The 18,477-nt window shown below is 29.1% G+C and overlaps 1 protein-coding gene across 9 annotated transcripts in view; it reads left to right on the top strand.

Moving 5' to 3' along the window:
- The first annotated feature begins 3,356 nt into the window (after positions 1-3,356).
- Positions 3,357-18,477, top strand: part of LOC149031140 (CCR4-NOT transcription complex subunit 6-like) — a 174,431-nt gene continuing 159,310 nt past the window's right edge. For 3 of the 9 annotated variants that reach the window (XM_089176680.1, XM_089176678.1, XM_089176677.1), the window contains exons 1-3: positions 3,362-3,569; positions 4,405-4,720; positions 4,823-4,998. In XM_089176680.1, coding sequence (XP_089032806.1) covers positions 4,413-4,720; positions 4,823-4,998 — 484 coding nt within the window. In that variant the 5' untranslated portion in view covers positions 3,362-3,569; positions 4,405-4,412. Of the gene's footprint in view, positions 3,641-4,404; positions 4,721-4,822; positions 4,999-5,471; positions 6,725-18,477 lie in introns of those variants that run through there. The other 6 variants (XM_089176671.1, XM_089176674.1, XM_089176676.1 and 3 more) reach the window with 5 other exon arrangements.

Here is an 18,477-nt window from a genome sequence, read left to right as displayed (position 1 = left end):
GAAAAGAAAGATAGAAGAATGATGAGGGAGGAGGGTTAGGGTGAGAGGAGAGAAAGGGAAGAAGAGGGTCGTGGAAAATTGCTTCGATGGCCGTTAACTTAAGCGTGCTGTAATCATCGTATCGATAATCGATGTCAAAGGTCGACCACATGGCTGAATGATAAAGATCTTTCAACAAAATAATCGGACTAATGTGAACGGTAACGAGCCATTACTTTAATCTAATATTTTTTCATCTTATGCAACTTCTTCCTTATATACTATTATTATTATTATTATTATTATTATTTTTATTTACTTAGAGAAGGGTGTGGGTTGATCAAAATCATTTTGTTCTGTTCAGTTTATTTTTTTAAAATGTATTTTGTCAATAGGAGGAAGGGTTGATCAAAAATATTGTTTACTTTCATATTTTTCAATACACTCACCTGTATATATTTATTTGTGTGTGTATGTGTGTGATGTATTTTTTACGATTTATGACAATTTCGTTTTCTTCTGTGTTTTTTCTTTTTTCTTTTTTTTTTTTTTACAATGTATCTTGTCAATCATATAAGGTGACAACTGTATTGGGGAGAAAAAGAGAATAAAGTATAGAAAATTTCATCTTAAAAAAAGATTCGTTTCTAAGGTGGGATACACAAGCTGTCAGACACGTTCTACAATCAAATTTCTGACACAAATCTCGAAAATACGATGTAATAGTAGTAGTAGTTTGCAACTGAAAGACGTGGTTGCTTTTCGGTAAAAGAATTTAAGATGAGACGTGGACAACTGGAATGGGGAGACAGAAGCACGTGCCTAGCATTAAAAGTTTAGGATCACTGTTTTCAAAAAATTATTATACACTTTCTTTTATTTATTTCTTTTTTTTTTTTCATTATATTTTTATAAAAATGTTTTGTAAATATTCTTTTATTAAACTCAACACACCAATTGATTATTCCCAATTAAGAAGTGAAAAGAGTTGTTTTTAGTTTGAAGATGAATTATTATTTTCATTTTACTTTCATGACAGAAAAATAAAAGTATGAACCCATAGGATTGTGAGAAAAGGGGGTGGGCCAATCTTCCCCCAAAAGTTTGTCGGTGGTGGTTATCGATTTAAGGGAACATCCTACCCTATTTGTCACGTTGAGTATTTTTCCCCAGCAAGATTACGTGTTCTGTACTCATATGAGTATGTGTATGTGTGTGTGTGTGTTTGTGTGTGTCTGTGGGAAAACTAATCCGTCATATTCGAGGGATAAGCAAAGATATCTGAGAAGAAATTTCTCGTGCGAATATCAACACAGGATTTTTCTTATTTTAGATCTTCATTGAAATGAATAAAATATTTGTCTATTTTTTCTTTTTTTTTGTATCGTTTTTAATATATTAATTTATTTTGTTTAAATGTAAGTATAAAAATAAATATAAAAAAAAGAAGAAGAAAAAATGAAGAGAAAATTGATGAAAGTTGAGACTAAAAGAAAACAAGAAACGAATATCGAAGCCGTTGTAATAGTAAAATCATCGTGAAACGAGTTCCATTTAGTTTTGTGGTCGAGAGGAATACCCATTACGTTTGATGAACGTTTTGTGGTTATGTCATTCTTAGGTAGTATCTTCTTTGCCTTGTTGCCGAACCATCGAAACCGTTTCCGGAAACTTAGTTGACAATAAAAAAAACAAAAAGAAAATGAAAAGACAAAAATATCTTTCTTTTCTTCGATAGAAAATTTCATAGTAATTCTTATTTAAAGTTCTGGAACATTTTTATCCTAAACGTTGCTTGCAAACAAACAAACAAGACGCCATATTTACACGATGACCAATTTAGGCGACAATATTAATAATATTTGTTGTAATATCAATGTTTTATATATAAACAAAAATAATTTCAATGCTATTCTTGATAAATTCAAAAATTTTTAATCAATCTTTGTATTTAGGGTTGATTTGATTATACATATGTGTAATGATAATTAGGGTCATGTTAATGAAACGTTAAATAATTTTGTTATCTTGGTAATAATCATTTTCTAGGCCATTTAAGCATCCATGTACTTATGTATACTTAAAAGTATATATTTATGTACATATATGTATAGATTTGGTAAAGTAGTAGCCAAGCTCGAAACTGTCTAGACGCGGAGGCGTCTGCATGGAAACTGAAATGCATTCACCGTTGAACGTTTCTGCTCTTATGTTAGAACGAATTCAGTTCGTTTCTCTTTTTGAACTTAATTTTCCGTGATATAATATATAGAATTTTAAATGTCGTTACTTTATAAAAATAATGACGTATTATTCGACACAATTTTGTTCTTTTTATATTTACCAAAAATAATTAATATAAATTATCTTCATAATTTAGTGTTCGAGTCAAATAACGCATTGTTTTTTTTTTTTCATTTATGTTTTATCAATCATTATTATTCCCTTTGGTGTAATTGATTTTGTAGAAATCGTAAATTTACTTGGTAGAATTATTTCATAAAACGCATCTTGTTTTCAATGCAACATTATTTTCCTGCTCACGCGGAAGCTGGTTACGTGAAATAGATATATCTCTAAGAACACAGTAGATGCATAATATCTGTCTATATATAATACATAGTATATGTATTTACTTGAATATTGTGTGTACCTTTTCTCAGATTAGAAAAGAAAGAGAGAGAACGTGAAATGCAAAAGATTTTTAACAAGATGAAAGTTAGGTGCGTGGGCGAATAAAATTACCGGAAGACGTAAATGTCGTCTATGGGATCATGTACAAAATCGTAAACAACGTAAACAACGTACTATTTGTTTTTTTTTTTTATTTTTTTTTTATTTAGGTATACATTTATCAAGTGGAAATGTATTTTGTTTTGTTTGCAAATCCTATTCATAATAAAATAATAATATTTTTTTGAATAAAAATTAATTTATACATTTAGAATAGAATTATGAATGATATTTCATGGAATTAGATCATTGATTGGATAGATTAATTGATAGAACTAGATCATATGATGCATTGTTGCACTAAGCAGTTGCCTAGTTAGTTTCCAGATGGCGTCAGTTGTCAGTGCCATTTTTTGGTCTCACTTGTTTTTGTTTTTTCTTTAATTTATCAAAATATTGTTAATGATATAATTATTTACAGTTTTAACTTTATTTTGTACGCTTAAGTATTCCAAATATTGTAAAAATATACGTTTTATTAATGAAATATGAAAGATATTTTATTGAAACCAATCTGAGAGCGGGAAAAGGTCTAGTGACATTGTATCTAGTTAGAAAATCTGAACAAATGAATAAAATCCCTATATAATAGATACACTTCTAGTAACGATAATATTTTTGAGGTTATATCATTAAATTCAGCTAGTTCGATTAGATTCGACGGTGGAGTAGCCAATCAAAAACGTTTTTAGTTCACGATCGGTGAAGTTGATGAATGGAGGATTTGTGTTTGTCAAGGTAGTTTTGTTTACGCGATAATTTTCTCTCGGAATCAACTCCTCGCGTGTTTCGTGTGTGCTAAGAGGTAGATGAAGGTGCGTAACAGTATCCTTCGGTTTTCGCATTAAAATTGACAGGTACGAATGGTCTTGATGCTGAGAAAGTTAATTCAACTCAAAGGAACTGTCGTCCGGAACATATGAACTTTGTAGGAAGGAAGGATATTTCCAACATTTTCAAATGACTATTATTATTTATAAATTCATTTAATCGATAACATATTCATGATCTACGTATAATCATTAATTAATACAATTGTTAATAACATTTAGAAGTTTTCACCTTAAACAAAACTTAACTAGAATATCATTGCTTTTATTTCACATAGGTTATGAAAATAGCATATACTATACAGCGTTGTGTGTTAAGTATTGTATGGGAAAGTTTAATATATTTTGTCATTAAAATTTACATGAAATTTATAATCATTATTATTTGATTTCATTGAAATTATTTGGATCGATGCAAAATTTATCAGATAAAACTTTCTTGTAGATACTGTACACTTTATACAGTAACAAGTCAAGTTAATATCCATTAATACAGACATTTTGATCCGAATAGAGGTTATCTTATTGCATCTTTGTCTAAAATTATTCAATATTTATTATATATTCGCAGTGATAGTCCGATTAATATCTTATAACCTATAAAATCTTATTTGTTATATAGTTTAATCAAATAATGCGAAACAAACACGTGCTTTTAGACATAAAATCTTTAGAGTCATGAGAACTACTGTATCTTTATAGTACAGAATAGTTTATCAAAGTATACATCTATTCGCAGATAGTTTATAGATTTAGAAGACGATTACTTTGATCGTTGGATATATATATCAAAAAATTGTATCGTAATATCATTTTATCGATTATACAGTAAACTAACCTATATTGTTTCTATTGTTTAAAGGATTTAACATGTCCCGTAATCACAAGGACAAGTATGAAAATTCTAATCCACATCGTACGCATACTATCATGTCCACGGAGGATGCAAACTCCGGGAAGAAATCTTATTGGCCGGAGTTGGAGATAACAGGCAGTATAAGAAATTTAAGCCCAAATTTATGGCAATTAACTCATCTAACGGCATTGTATTTAAACGGCAATAGTTTACAAAGAATACCATCTGAAATATGCCGTTTAACTAATTTACGTGCATTAGATTTGAGTAGCAATAAATTGCGAAGCTTACCTGCCGAATTGGGGGATCTCATCTACCTCAAGTATGAATTCTTCTTTTTCCGTGTTTTATACTTAAACATATTTTTAATAATAATATTTGTAATATTTTATTTATATATTTTATTTGGATTTTTTGTTTTCAGGGAGTTGTTATTAAACCAAAATTATCTTCGCGTGTTACCATACGAATTAGGAAAATTATTCCAGTTACAAGTGCTAGGACTTCAAGGTAATCCTCTCAGCAAGGAGGTTATGGCATTATACGGAGAACCATCTGGAACCCACAAGCTGCTGTCGTACATGCTGGACAATTTACAAGGTAATTAATTTTCAACATGTTTTAGTATTGTTTCAAATTATTTTTAATTGAAGTATACACAAAATTGAAATTCTTAATAGAAAAATTTCAAATTTATTGCAATGAAATAATTTTCATTTATAATTGCAATCATATTTTTTTTTTTTTTTTTTTTTGTAGAAGTAAATGTAAAAGTACATTTATTAGTAGATTTTTGAAGTATCTGTAGAACTATAATTTGATATTATGTGTAGATGATTTAGCAACTGTAGATATGTTGAATTTCTTTTGAAATTTTAGTAGTTTCCTATTTTATCGACGGTCAGTTATGTAGTAACATTGTTCCTAGTAACTATCAATTTACGCGATGAGTTAATAGATGGTATTACATATTTTACAAATTTAATTTTTTTTTATATTTAAATTACAAAAAAAAAAAATCATACAGTGGATCATTTATTTATATATAATATACGTTTTTGGAAATTTTATAGCTCACATTTCGATCCAAATTAATTTTAAGAAGGCGTAGGATTAATCGGGATATTTCAGGATTAAGGACAAAAAATTAAAATTCTTTGCAATAAAAACAGAAAAAGAAAAAGAAGAGGAAGAGGATAAGAAGAAGTAGGACAGAAGATAGAAAAAGAAATATATATATGTATATATGTACATATTTTGGAATTTTGATGTATAAAGATAAGAAAAAGAAAAGTTCCTTAGGATAGTTGTTCGTAAAATGAATCGTTGATCGTACCTAAGGCGTTCTAAGAATATCAGACCTTTTGGAAGCCCATAGAACGTATTAGTGCCTACATAATTTAATTTCTTTTAACATTGAGGTCAAGTGGGTGTGCCGAGAGTCGCGGCCCACGGTGGGCGGACGGTAGATTACGTTAGGGAATGCTTAGAAAGAAAAAAAAAACAAAAAAAGGATGGTAGAAAAGTAGAAGAGGAAGAAGAAGGTGAAATAGTATAAGTGAGAAAGAAAGGAACAGAAAGAAAGATAGAAGAGAAGAGAGAGGGGTTAAGGGAGAGGGAGAGCCAGAAGGAAGGGCGTACTGCCATCTCCATTGTGTTTCATCATTTTTTTCAGTTATCCGATTGCCTCAAAGGTCTTTGCTTGTACTATTCCGCTTCTAACCATTGTTCTCCGACTTTTACTATTCCTGCATTGCAATACCTTGTCAGTCATCTCTCTTGTAAACCGCTTGAAGGTTCCCTTCGAGTTCTCCTTCATCATCGATACGATTTATAAATGATTATATTTATAATATGAATTTGTATAGATAGTTATAAATAGAAAATGTACTATAATAATAGTAATATTTATTCCTTTGTCATATATTTATTTTAGACTTTTTGTTAGGGATTTTTTTTATCCCACTTTGTTTATACTTCATTCATTTTTATACTTTTCTTTTCTTCTCATTTTATTATCTTGTTGCACAAATATTATTTATTATATTTATCGAATTTATGTTTGAATATTTTAATGATTGTATAATCATTCTTTTTATCAATTTTATTGTAAATATATATTAAACATGTTAATTCATTTACAATACTCTCATCGAATTTATGTTTGATCATTTTAATGATTGTAGTCATTCTTTTTTATCAAATATGATAATTTTGTAATCATGTAACAATCAAAAGAAAAATTGTCCTTTTCTTTCCTTCTTTCCCCTTTCCTAACCTAATTTTATATTTTTCATTGTAATATGAATGTTTTGTTCTTTACTCATTTTTTTAGGTATAGGAATGAAAAGAACTAAAAAGAGTGAAAGAGAAATTTAGTAGAATTTCTCTCAAGTATACTTTTAAAGTTCTAGCGATGAAAAAGAAAGAGCTTTTATTCCGTGTCACACTTATGGTACTTTTGGATAACCTCCAAAATGGTATGGTACTATTCTTTCCCACCGAAATTCGTCCAATCGTTATCAGATTGATCGAATGCCAGAGAAACAAGCTAAGCTTGACATTTTTCTCTCTCTTTCTTTCTCTTTTTACATTGGAGTGTGTAAAAATCTTATCTTTAGGATATCCGTTCTTCAAAATGGCGACTACTAGTCGCCCACTTTTTTCATCTTGTCCAATTTTTGTTTGAAATTTCGATAAGCTTTTACAGATCCGATTAGTATCTCTGATACAATCGTTTGTAAAATAAATGTAAAAGAAAATAAGAAGAAGAAGAAGAAGAATGAAAGTAGAATTAAAAAGAAAGGATACAAATAAAAGAAACAAAAGAAGAAGAAGAGGAGAGACAGAAAAACGTGACGATTAATATCGGTCATTTGGGAACGAATCGTTTTATACATTCGCCCAAAGTCTTTCACTCGATACGCTTTCTAACGACATTTGTGAAATCGTTTTTTTTTCTCTTGACGATACTAGGTCGTCGTTGTGTTCTTTTAAAACACGTATTTTACATCCGTAATTACTTTCGTTTTGTTTGACACACGTTACATATATTATTCTGTTTTATATACACATTCGAAACCACTTGCACACCGTGTGTGCAATCACAACTACTTAACTATACTTTATACAGTTATTTTATGTTAAGTATTAAGTATTCATTGCAATAGGATTATTTTTTGATATAAATAGTATCTTTAAAGTATAAAAAAAACAAAATTTGGTATTGTAAAATTGGCAATATAATTAAAAAAAAAGAAAAAAAGAAATGGTTTCTTAAAGTATTCTAATAAAATATAATAGAAAGTTATCTTCTTATAAATAGAAAGAGAAATTTCTTTGAAGAATTTAATACTAGTATTAAATTTTTTGATACGATCAATTAATAATTACTTTCTAACATTTTCACCGTATATAAATTTATTATTTAAATTATTTTCTTTCACTTTAAACAAATATAATAATAATAATAATAATAATAATAATAATAATACACGTTTTTTCAAATTGCTTAAAAAAATAAAACAAAAATAAATTCAATGTGTCTTCAATGAGATTCTCTCGTACATTTTCATCGTCAACGTTTTCATCGTCAAATTCAATGAGATTCTCTCGTACAACATTTTCATCGTCACCGTCATCGTCATTTTTAGCACAATCGTTTTGATAAAAAATCAAATTGGGTTAGATTTGAAATGTTTGAAATGTTTTCAAACGGAAGGAACAGGAACAGAAAGGTAGAAAGAGAAAAGGAAAAGGAAAAGTACGCGGTTTTGCGGTAGGAGGAAATGGTGATGGTAAAAGTAGGAAGTTGATGGTGAGGGTGGGGGTGGGGGTGGGGAGGAAGGAAAAAGGATGGCTCGCGATTCGCTCGGTCGGCTACTGCCACCTCAGCCGTGTAATTACGCGCGAGTCTCGTCTTCTTGACTCCGTGTAATTGAGGACGATTCCAAAAAGGAGAAAGTGAACCCCCCTCCGACCCTTTTCCCCTTTTTCCTCCCTCATTCCCCCACCAAACTTCTTCTTGATTCTCCTTTTTTCCTTCTTTTACAAAACTTATACTTTTTGTTATTTTCAATGTCGATTTTTTCTCACTCTGTTAACAATTATTATCAATTTTTGTTTATTATTATATTGGGTTGGCAAATAAGTAATTGCGGATTTTAAATAAGAATGAAAATTTCAAATATTTGCTTAAAAATATAAGTTTAATCAATTAGGTACTGTCCATTTTTGTTAATGACCATTTGCCATCGGTTAGGCAGTGTCAATTGATTTTGAATTTTGCCAACCCAATAATATTCTGATTATATAGGTTGAAATAATTTTGAAGAAATGTTTTTACGTTGTACGAGTAATGGGTTATCATGATTCATATGTATATGTATGTATACTAAGTAAAACGAAGCAAAGCAGAGGTTCGCTTTCTACGAGCACCTGACCCGGTGCCACCCAATAGGTAGGCCTGGCCCAAGGAGTACTTTCCACGCTCGAACTATTATTAACCGCTAGCAAACTCGCCGTTAAAGTCATTCCACGGAGTCTAACCATGGTGTATGTGTGTATATGTGTATGTTCATAGCTAGTTTTCCCCCACTTTGGTTAGAACTTATCGAAGTTTATCAAAGAGACCGAACACTTTCGTGTTTAACAGACATTCCAAGATCATTCAACTGTTTTTTTTTCTTATGGGGCGTTTTTTTTAGAGGGAGGAGTTTTTTCTTTATTTTCTAATTCTTTTTATTCTTTTATCTTTCACTTTTCATTCCATGTTTCTTTTTTTTCTATGTTTTACATGATTTTAGTATTAGTACTGGTTAGTAGTAATAGTAGTAGTAGTTGTTCTGCTTCAATCAACCTTTTCCTGTTTCCTTTTTTTGCTTTTTTTTTTAATAGTTAGTTGATCTTATCCAACCTTAATATCGCGTGTCTTGTAGTACTACGAATTACGAATCGATACACGTATCTTAGATAAATCATTAGATAGATAGATAGATATATCTACAATAAAGAATTACAAATAAAAAGATATTTAGGATTTAGAATTAGAAATAAATTCGTTTATTTGATTAAGACAATATTTTCTTCTTAAAGTTGTAAATTTAATTTCATTTTTATCTTTGAAGTAGGAAAATGAAACGTAGAGTAATTTATAGGTTAGTTAACCTTGACCCATTGTGTCTACTTCAAAAATATTCTTACTTATTTTTTTTATTTAAATTAAATTAATGAAAATGATATAGTAGAAATAACAAACACAAATATCAAATTGTTTCAAATTAAGAATAGTAAGTTGTTTATACACCTGTGACTCATTCAATGTATTTTTATATACATTTGTATTATGCAACATATTTCAAACTAACCAAAGGTATATTGTGAACATAATAACGCGCGGTTTCCTGCCTTTCTCTTGAAACTTAGGTAAAAATAGTTAGATTGTGAGTATTTGGTAAACGAATTAAATTAAAGTATAAAATATTTACTTATATACATTTTTATATACAGTAATATACAAACTATATTGTGTAGTATATTTTATATACAATAATATACATTTTATTATATTTAATATTGTTTATATATTTAATATTAAAATTTTACAATATTAAAATATATTTGTACTTTATATATATATATTTATTATAATTTATAATTTATGTACTATAAATATTATTTATAGTACATAAATTCGTTGAATTGGAAGGAAGTTTAGTCAGGTGCATCTTATGCACCAGATCAACAGACTCAAACATAATCCAGAAGTCTAGATACACAATATAGTATAGTAAAGAGTATTAACTATTATTAACGTGAATCTTATCTTATTGTAGAACAAATCTATCCACACACACACACCCACACACACACACCGTTTCTTTCCCACGTTTCTTTGCCAACGTGGAACCCCACTTATTTCTCTTCGACTTTCTCCTTTCGTGTTAATTTTATTCTTGGTATCCCATTTTCTAATGAACAGTTTTTTTTTCTTTTTTTTTTCTTTTTTAACAAGTCACACAAAGTAGAAGAATCAATAAATTTCGTTTTAATTTAAACATTCGACGAATTCAAATTTGATTCATTAACGTTTATATAATTTATTCTATCTTACGTTTTTACTTGAGATTTTTTGTTTTTTTTTCTTCTATTGATTTATCTACTTACAATTAGTTACTTACTTACTAATTTGATGATTAGAAAAAACTGTTCTACTGTTATAAAAGAAAGAATGTGTTAAAAGAAGAAAATGCATTTTTAATGGGACTACTTGACAAATATATATTTTTTTTTTTATTGCAATCTCATTTAAAAATACAAGAGAAAGTTTTAATTCTGTTAGAAATAATTTCATTTGTAATTGTAAAATTTATTTATATCAAGAAACAATATATTTGCAGTTTATCAAATTATTTTTATTTTTTGTTTTGTTTTATATACTTCGAGGAAAACATACGAAGATATCTTTTGAAAAATCACAATGCTAGATATAACTGTAGTATTTCGAAAGATAAAATGATTTACGTGTTTCTTTCACATATTTCTTTTTTTTTCTTTTTTTTTTTTGGGTGTGTAGAGTTCTTTTTTCCTCTTATATTATTTTTATTAAAACTTGCTTGCCATTTTCCTCACCATTACGATTTGTCTTACGAAGTACTAACCGTCCGTCAATCGTCTGAAATATAACGTTCTAGAAAATGTAGTAGCAATTTGTCAACGATCGTTTTTCTTATCGTCTAAGCTAAAGGAGAGGAACGGGAATGGGGGGGGGGAAGGGATACGAAGGATAGAAGAAAATGTTAGATAAAAGAGAAGAAATTGAGTGACTTGAAAGAAAAACAGGCATACTTTAAAAAACAAAAAACAAAAAAGAAAAGTTTACTTTGACTTTTTCTTATTGTCAATTATTTTTGATTTATTTATTATTTATTTCAATTAATCTCTGGATTGCATTCGCGAATATTTTTCTACAAAATTATTATTATAACATATAGTCAATAAATCATTCATTTAATTCACATCAACTGAGTTTGACGAGTATATTCGTAAAACTTGGTGATTATTTGCTATTTAAATTGTAATTTTGGTAAAAAAAGAAATAGATTCTTAAATTTTAAGTTGAGTTAGAAGAAATTTAAGATTTGTAAATTACCATTTGTTATTTTGTTTACTTCTAATTCATTTTATCTTCATAAATGTGCAATTTTATCCTCAAAATTCATCATCGGTCGATTGCAGCGACACACATCGATGATTACTCAAAACAGAACTTAACCAATTAATTAGTTAATCATGAATATGATTAAAATTTGAAGTATAGATCATAAAAAGATCATTTTTCAAACAAATTCATACAAACAAGAATATATAATAATAAATATCTCATAAACAACACAGATACACACAGGTTAAACAATCTTTAATCAAAGTTGAAAAGTCTGCCATTGGTTTAAATCGTAATGGAGTAGTTTTGAAGACAATTCGTGAACTATCTTAGACAAAAAAAAAAAGATAAGTGAGCAAAAGAAAAAAGAAAAATAAATAGAAAGAGAAGGAAGAAAGAAAGTTTTTTGAACGTTTTTGAAACTCCTAGGATCTTTTATCTCCGTTAGAAGAGAGACGTTTTCGTATAGAAAGAAAGAAAGAAAGAAAGAAAGATAATGGACAAAGAATAAAAAAAAAAAGAGAGAGAGAGAGAGAGAGAGATAGAATGAGAGAAAAATAAAGAATAAAAAAACGTTCTCGCTCGTTTTCCCAACCGTTATTTCAACTCGTTTATACGTTCGCCAAAATCCGTTATCTCCTACTTACATTCGTGAATATTGTAATTAGATTAAGTTAACGCGAAGTAGGAGTAAGAAGAAGAAGAAGAAGAAGAATAAGAAGGAAGAGAAGTAAAAGGGGAGTGGGAAGAGGGGGGTGGTGGTGGAAAATAAAATAGGAAGGAAGGCCGAGCCGCTATTTACTGCTGTTTTCCAGTGAAAACCAGCCACTACTACTATCCGTAAAACGATAGAACTCTGCCGACCAAGTTTCTGCTCTACTACTCTTCTATTGCACTACGTTTTGCATCGCTAATGCTATTTTCCAACGTAAAGAGAAGAGAAAAGAGAAAAGAGAAGAGTGAGGAGAGTGAAAAGAGAAGATTTCATACTCTCTTTCTCTTCGTCTCTTCGTCTCTTTCTATTTTATTTTTGTTTTTTTTGTATCTAACGCGTACTCGATTATCTTCTCACTAAGTTAAAGAACGAAAAAAAGATAAAATTTCCACCATGTATATTCTAGGGTGAGATTCATCCCTCTTTTGTATAATGGGGATAGATAAATTTAATCTTTTAAATCACAAAGTTAAAAGTTTATATATATATGTATGTGTACTGGGATGTTTTGGCCACGTGTTACTGTAGCTTTGTTATAAATTGTTGATTTAATATAATTCTAAACTATTTAGTAAATAATAATATTACATAAAATAATACTCACGATTAGAATGGAATACTTAAGAATAATAATACACGAAAAAATATGAAAATTAAGGTTAGATTATGTTATCTGTAAATTTGAAACAAAACTTACGACGTGAATATAGACAAATAATTGAATTCTAATGCAGTGTCATCTATTGAAAAACTGAATATATCGAAGTAATTAAATTGTAATGCAGTGTCATCTATTGAAAACTGAGTATATCGAAGTAATTAAATTGCATTACAGCGCCACTTATTGAAAACTGAATATGTAGAAGTAATTGAATTGTGATACAGCGTTACCTATTAAATTCTTACAGAACTTGGATACTTAATAACCTCAAAATAATAAATTCTTAAATTAGTAATAAAAAATGCAAAGTAATCCTGATAAAAACTATCTAAAACTATCTTATATTCTCGAAATGATTTCTTCAGGTAATAAACGTGTAATAATTTCAAATATCTATGCAGTATGTATTATGCATACTGTAAAATATAATATTTTAACAATGAAATATTACGCGATTATTAATATGTTTAAGTTTTTTCATGAATCAACCATAAGTATATATTTTAATAGTAACGTATTATACATACATGCATATGTCAAATATTTTACAGTTAAATTTAACAATGAAATATTACGATCATTATAAATATATTTAAATTTTTTATCAATTAACCATATATATATATATATATATATATATATATATATATATATATATATATATATATATATATATATATATACTTTAACAGTGACATATGCACACACACATACACACACATATATATAAAATATTTTACAGTTAAATTTGATCCTGTCACATTACCATAAAAATATTATACAAAACCTGTGATGTATATCTTTTTCTAAAAATTTCACTTAATTTAATTTATAATTACATTATTATTACATTTTTCTCTTTCTTCTTTCTTCTTTCTTCTTTCTTGAAAGATAATCAAGCCGACAAAGGTTTGAACAGACAGAAATAGAAACTGAAAGACCGAAAGAGAGAGAGAAAAGGGAAAGGGAAAGGGATATAAACGTAGGAACAATTCGTCGCTAGAGAATAATGCCTTGGTAGAATTTAACCCGGTGAGCGTGCCGTTCTTACCGAGAGGGTTAATTTGCCGTGACCTCCCTCTTCTCCCCCCTCTTCCTTCACCCCGATGTAACTTCGGGGTGACGTTCTCCTGTATCCGTGCTATTGAGCATTTATGCTACCCCCACAGCTTTTGGCTGCATTTGGGCCCTGAGAACTGGCGCAATTTAAAGTTCACAGAACTTCAATGATTTCCTTTATCTTTCTATTTCTTTTCTATTCTTTTTTCTTTTTGCTATTTCTGTTCATCTGTCGATTAATTTTTGTTAAACCATTTGAAATCCATTTGCACACCGTGTTTGTGCAATCGTACTGAGCTATTATCAATTATTTTAAGTGTGTTTGACGACTATATCCGTCATGCGTAAAAAGTTATGAACATTATTTATTGATGACCAAATTCAAGATTTGTAAATTACGATTTTTTTGTTATTTTAATTTTTTTTAATTCATTTTATCTTCATAAATGAGTAGTTCTAACCTCAAACTCGTCATTGGTTGATTTTAGTAACACACAGTGGCGCACATTTTCAAAACGGAGTTTAATTAGCTTGTTGGTAAACGTTTGATAGAATTTAGAGAAATTACTTTGATGTCGATCCATTTGTAAAGAAGAAATTAATGATAATCGATTATTAAATCGATAAATCGAAATAGAAAATCTATTTGAGATGTGACATTCATCGTTGACGTTTATTGGTTATGTTCACCCATTTAGATGAAAATTGTGAATGAATTATTTGAAGTTTTACCTTTTTTCCTGTGTATATATACTGAGAAATGAGAAATATTTTATTTGATGTATAAAAAATGTAAAAGTAGAAGTAGAAGATGAAGTTGAAGTAGAAGCAGTAGAAGAAGAAGTAGAAGAAGAAGAAGAAGAAGGAAAAATATTATTTATTATTCACTATGAGAATCAAAACGTAAAGAACACACTTTTCTCTGTCTCTCTTTTATTCGTTATGTTTTTTCTTTTTTTCTGTAATTTTTTTCTTCTTCTTCTTCTTTTTTACGACGATCTCTCCAACGGATTTCTTCAACGAACGACGAGAGTAGAAGAAGGTTTCACCTGTCACGGTTAAATTTCTTATCTGTGGTCAGATCTCCCATCTCTTCGTTACTTTTGTATTTAATTTCTTTTTTTTTCCTCTCTTGTTTTTTTTTTCTTTTTCATCATTTCTCATTTGGAAGATTAGCATCAGGGATATTTTAATTATTCGTCATTTGATTATTTTTCAGATTTACAATTTTTTTTTTTTCTTAAAACACACGTTGATCAATGTTGCACAACAGTTGTATATTTAATTATCAAATCAAAATTATTAATACCACCTATTTTATTTTTTTTTTTTACAAACATATGTTTTAAAAAAAAAAGACCAATTTATATCGCAATTAAAAAATTGTAAATGAGTTAAATTAATGATTTACAACAATCTAATATTAATAATACTAGATTATAACTTGTATTACATTTTCTATTTCAATGAATTATATTTTCTTTTATTTTTATATTTTGTTAAATTCAAAAATTGCAATAATATTTTCATTTTTATTTTTATGTAACATCATGAACAATCGTTCACGAACGTTTCGTTCGAATAGATCGTTTTTGTCGAGTACCATACACCATCACATGCATTTGTAACCATGTAAATTTCTCTGATATTGAAAGGTCGGGGGATGAAAGTGTTGAGTAGTATGAGGGGTGGGGGTTAGTGGTGGTGAAATGATAGTATATAAAGTATAGTTCGCTACGATATCGCCATGCGATCCTAGACACTCGAACGACGACAATGGAGGAAGGGGTTGAGGTGGGTGGGGGTTCAGAACTAGTACTATCGTTAAAGGGGTGAGAGAAATAGGTAGTAGGGGGTTAGGGGTTAGGGGTTAGGTAGATGTGGGAATATAGGATTGGTAGAACGTGCTCTTTGAATCGAGGGTATAAATCATACATTTCTCTCTTTCTCTCTCACTCTTTCATACATACTCTTGCAATTTTCGAGAGGATTCAACACCCCACCGAGAGGAAAACGAAATTAGCTCGATTGCACGTCATCTCTTTCGTATCAACTTTGTATCTGTTGTATTCTTTTTTATAGTTTTTAGGTTTTATTTTGATCACCCTGTATGTTTTTATCTTTTTTTTATTCTTTTAGATTAATTATAATATTAATATTGGTGATGTATGATATTATTAGTTGAACACATTTATATTATCACACACATAGATATTTTTATAGATACAAATTCAGTGCAACATTGTTGGTTTCCAATGAAGATCTAAATTAAGATTTTATTTTAATGAAAATGTTTGTGTGTTTTTTTTTTCAATTTAGGACTATTTTAACACTGGACAGTTTTAGATTTGTTATTTAAAGGTTATGTACAAGTTTCTAAGTTCTTTAAAAATTCAATAGATGGCATTGTATTACAATTCAATTATTTGAAGTTTTTTCTTCTTCAAATTTACGTGACATAACCTAACCCTGGCTTTTTATATTTTTTTTTATAAATAAATATATATTATTTTATTTACACTTTGATGAAAATAAATCGACTAATGTAAGAAAAGGAAAACAAAAAATGGTAATTAACGTTATCTCGTTTTGAATATTCGATTTGATTGCATTTATTTCTTTACTTTTTTTACCCTCGTATCAATTTCTATTTCTTTCTTTGTCACTTTTCTCTCGTTCTCACTTTGGTAAGAATAAAAAAAGACAAATAAAACAACGAGAGACTTTATAAAACGTTTAAACGAGTACACTTTCACCTTTACTTTGCTATCTTTTTACAATGCCTTTTCTCTTTCCTTCTTTCTTTTTCTTTCTTGACTTTATTCGTATCTATCTCTGATTGTATTCCATATGTATGTATATGTATTTAACTGTGTGTGTGTGTGTGTCTTTTTCGAACGTCTCGTCGAGTTGTGTTGTTCCATTCGCGTGACACGAATCGATAATCAACGACATCGAACAACAAAAGCTGTCGTACTTGCACGAACGTTATGCCACCATCAAATGAATATTCATTTTTAAACAATTCCCCTTTCTACCCCCTTTTGACACCCCTTTCTTCACTTGATCGTTGTGTATTCGACGAATCTTGGTGGGTACTTCGATTTCTGCTTAAACAAAATCTATATGTGTGTGTGTTTATTTAACCAAAGTACATGGGAACATATATTTATCACTTGTGTTTTATACTTGATTTTATTTTGTTGTTGCTGTTGTTTGTTTTCCTTATAAGAGAAAATAAAAGAAAAATAAAGGGAAAATTTGCATCGAAATTGTCCGTGAAATTTTTACGTGTTTCACCGTGTTTTTTTCTCCCCTTCTTTCTTTCAACAACCCCTTTTGCTCCTTCCCCATTTTCGTTTCGAATGAAAGAGAATTTTTTGTCTACTTTTCTTTTTATATACATTTTTTTTCTTTCTCTTCCATTTCAACAAAATCATTCGCACTAAAATCGTAGAAAACAGAACAACGTATGAACAAAAACAACAACAACAACAAAAACCCAACCAAAACCCAAAAACGACTTTACTTTCGTATTGTGTTTTCGATCTAAACTTGACGATTCCGTTTGTGTATTCTCTCGATAAAACAAACGCGGAATACAAATTAACCCCGAAGCAATAACATATAGAGCTTTGCACACGTTCCTATATATACATATATATGTGTATGTATGTGTGTAGGAGAGTTTAAATCGTTTGGTGGTGGATTGGTTTTACACTGACAGTGTTAGTAGTTGTGGTGTTGGTGAATTCGGGTTAAAGGAAGATCCTAAATTCAAAAAACGCTCGTGAAACGAGTTCAAAAAACGTTTCAAGTGCCCACGTGGAATTGATCCCCTCCTATCCATCCCCACCCTCGATGCACCAAAACGTCATCGACACTCTTCTTTTATTTTTTTTTATTTTAAAAAACGTTCTGCTTCAAAATACTATTATCCAAGAGGCGTTCGTGATTTTATTTTCCACCCCCTCTTTTTTTTATATGTTTCATATATATATTACTGTTGTTTTTATTTATAAAAAAAGAAACAAATTTGATACGAACTGGTAAAGAAATTAAACAAAGGGAGATTGTGACAAAATAATTTTATTTAATCTTTTTTTTCTTTTTTTTTTTGGTTGGGTTTGTCTCTAATTATGTAGCTTTTTTTTTTTTATTCAGGATGACGCATCATGCGAATCATGATTAAAATATTATAAACGAGCCACCACGCTTTCACTCTCGCCAGTTCTCTACTGACTTACTTACATACACTACCAATCAAAAGTTTCCAATCTTATTTGGTGGTTTTTTCTTTTTGATTTTTCTCAATTATTTAATAAATAATAATAATATTAATTATTATACAATCAATTTTTCATAGGAGGGTATAGTTATCAATATTTCAAATAATAATACATTTAATTATATTTTTTAAAACGTTTCAGTATTAATTTATACACACACACACACACACACATACATGCACAGTTTAAAAAC

The sequence above is a fragment of the Polistes dominula genome, unplaced genomic scaffold (genome assembly GCF_049000335.1).
Source record: "Polistes dominula isolate Pdom_NZ unplaced genomic scaffold, Pdom_raw_medaka contig_80, whole genome shotgun sequence".
NCBI lineage: Eukaryota > Metazoa > Arthropoda > Insecta > Hymenoptera > Vespidae > Polistes > Polistes dominula.
This window is presented reverse-complemented; position numbering and strand designations above follow the sequence as displayed.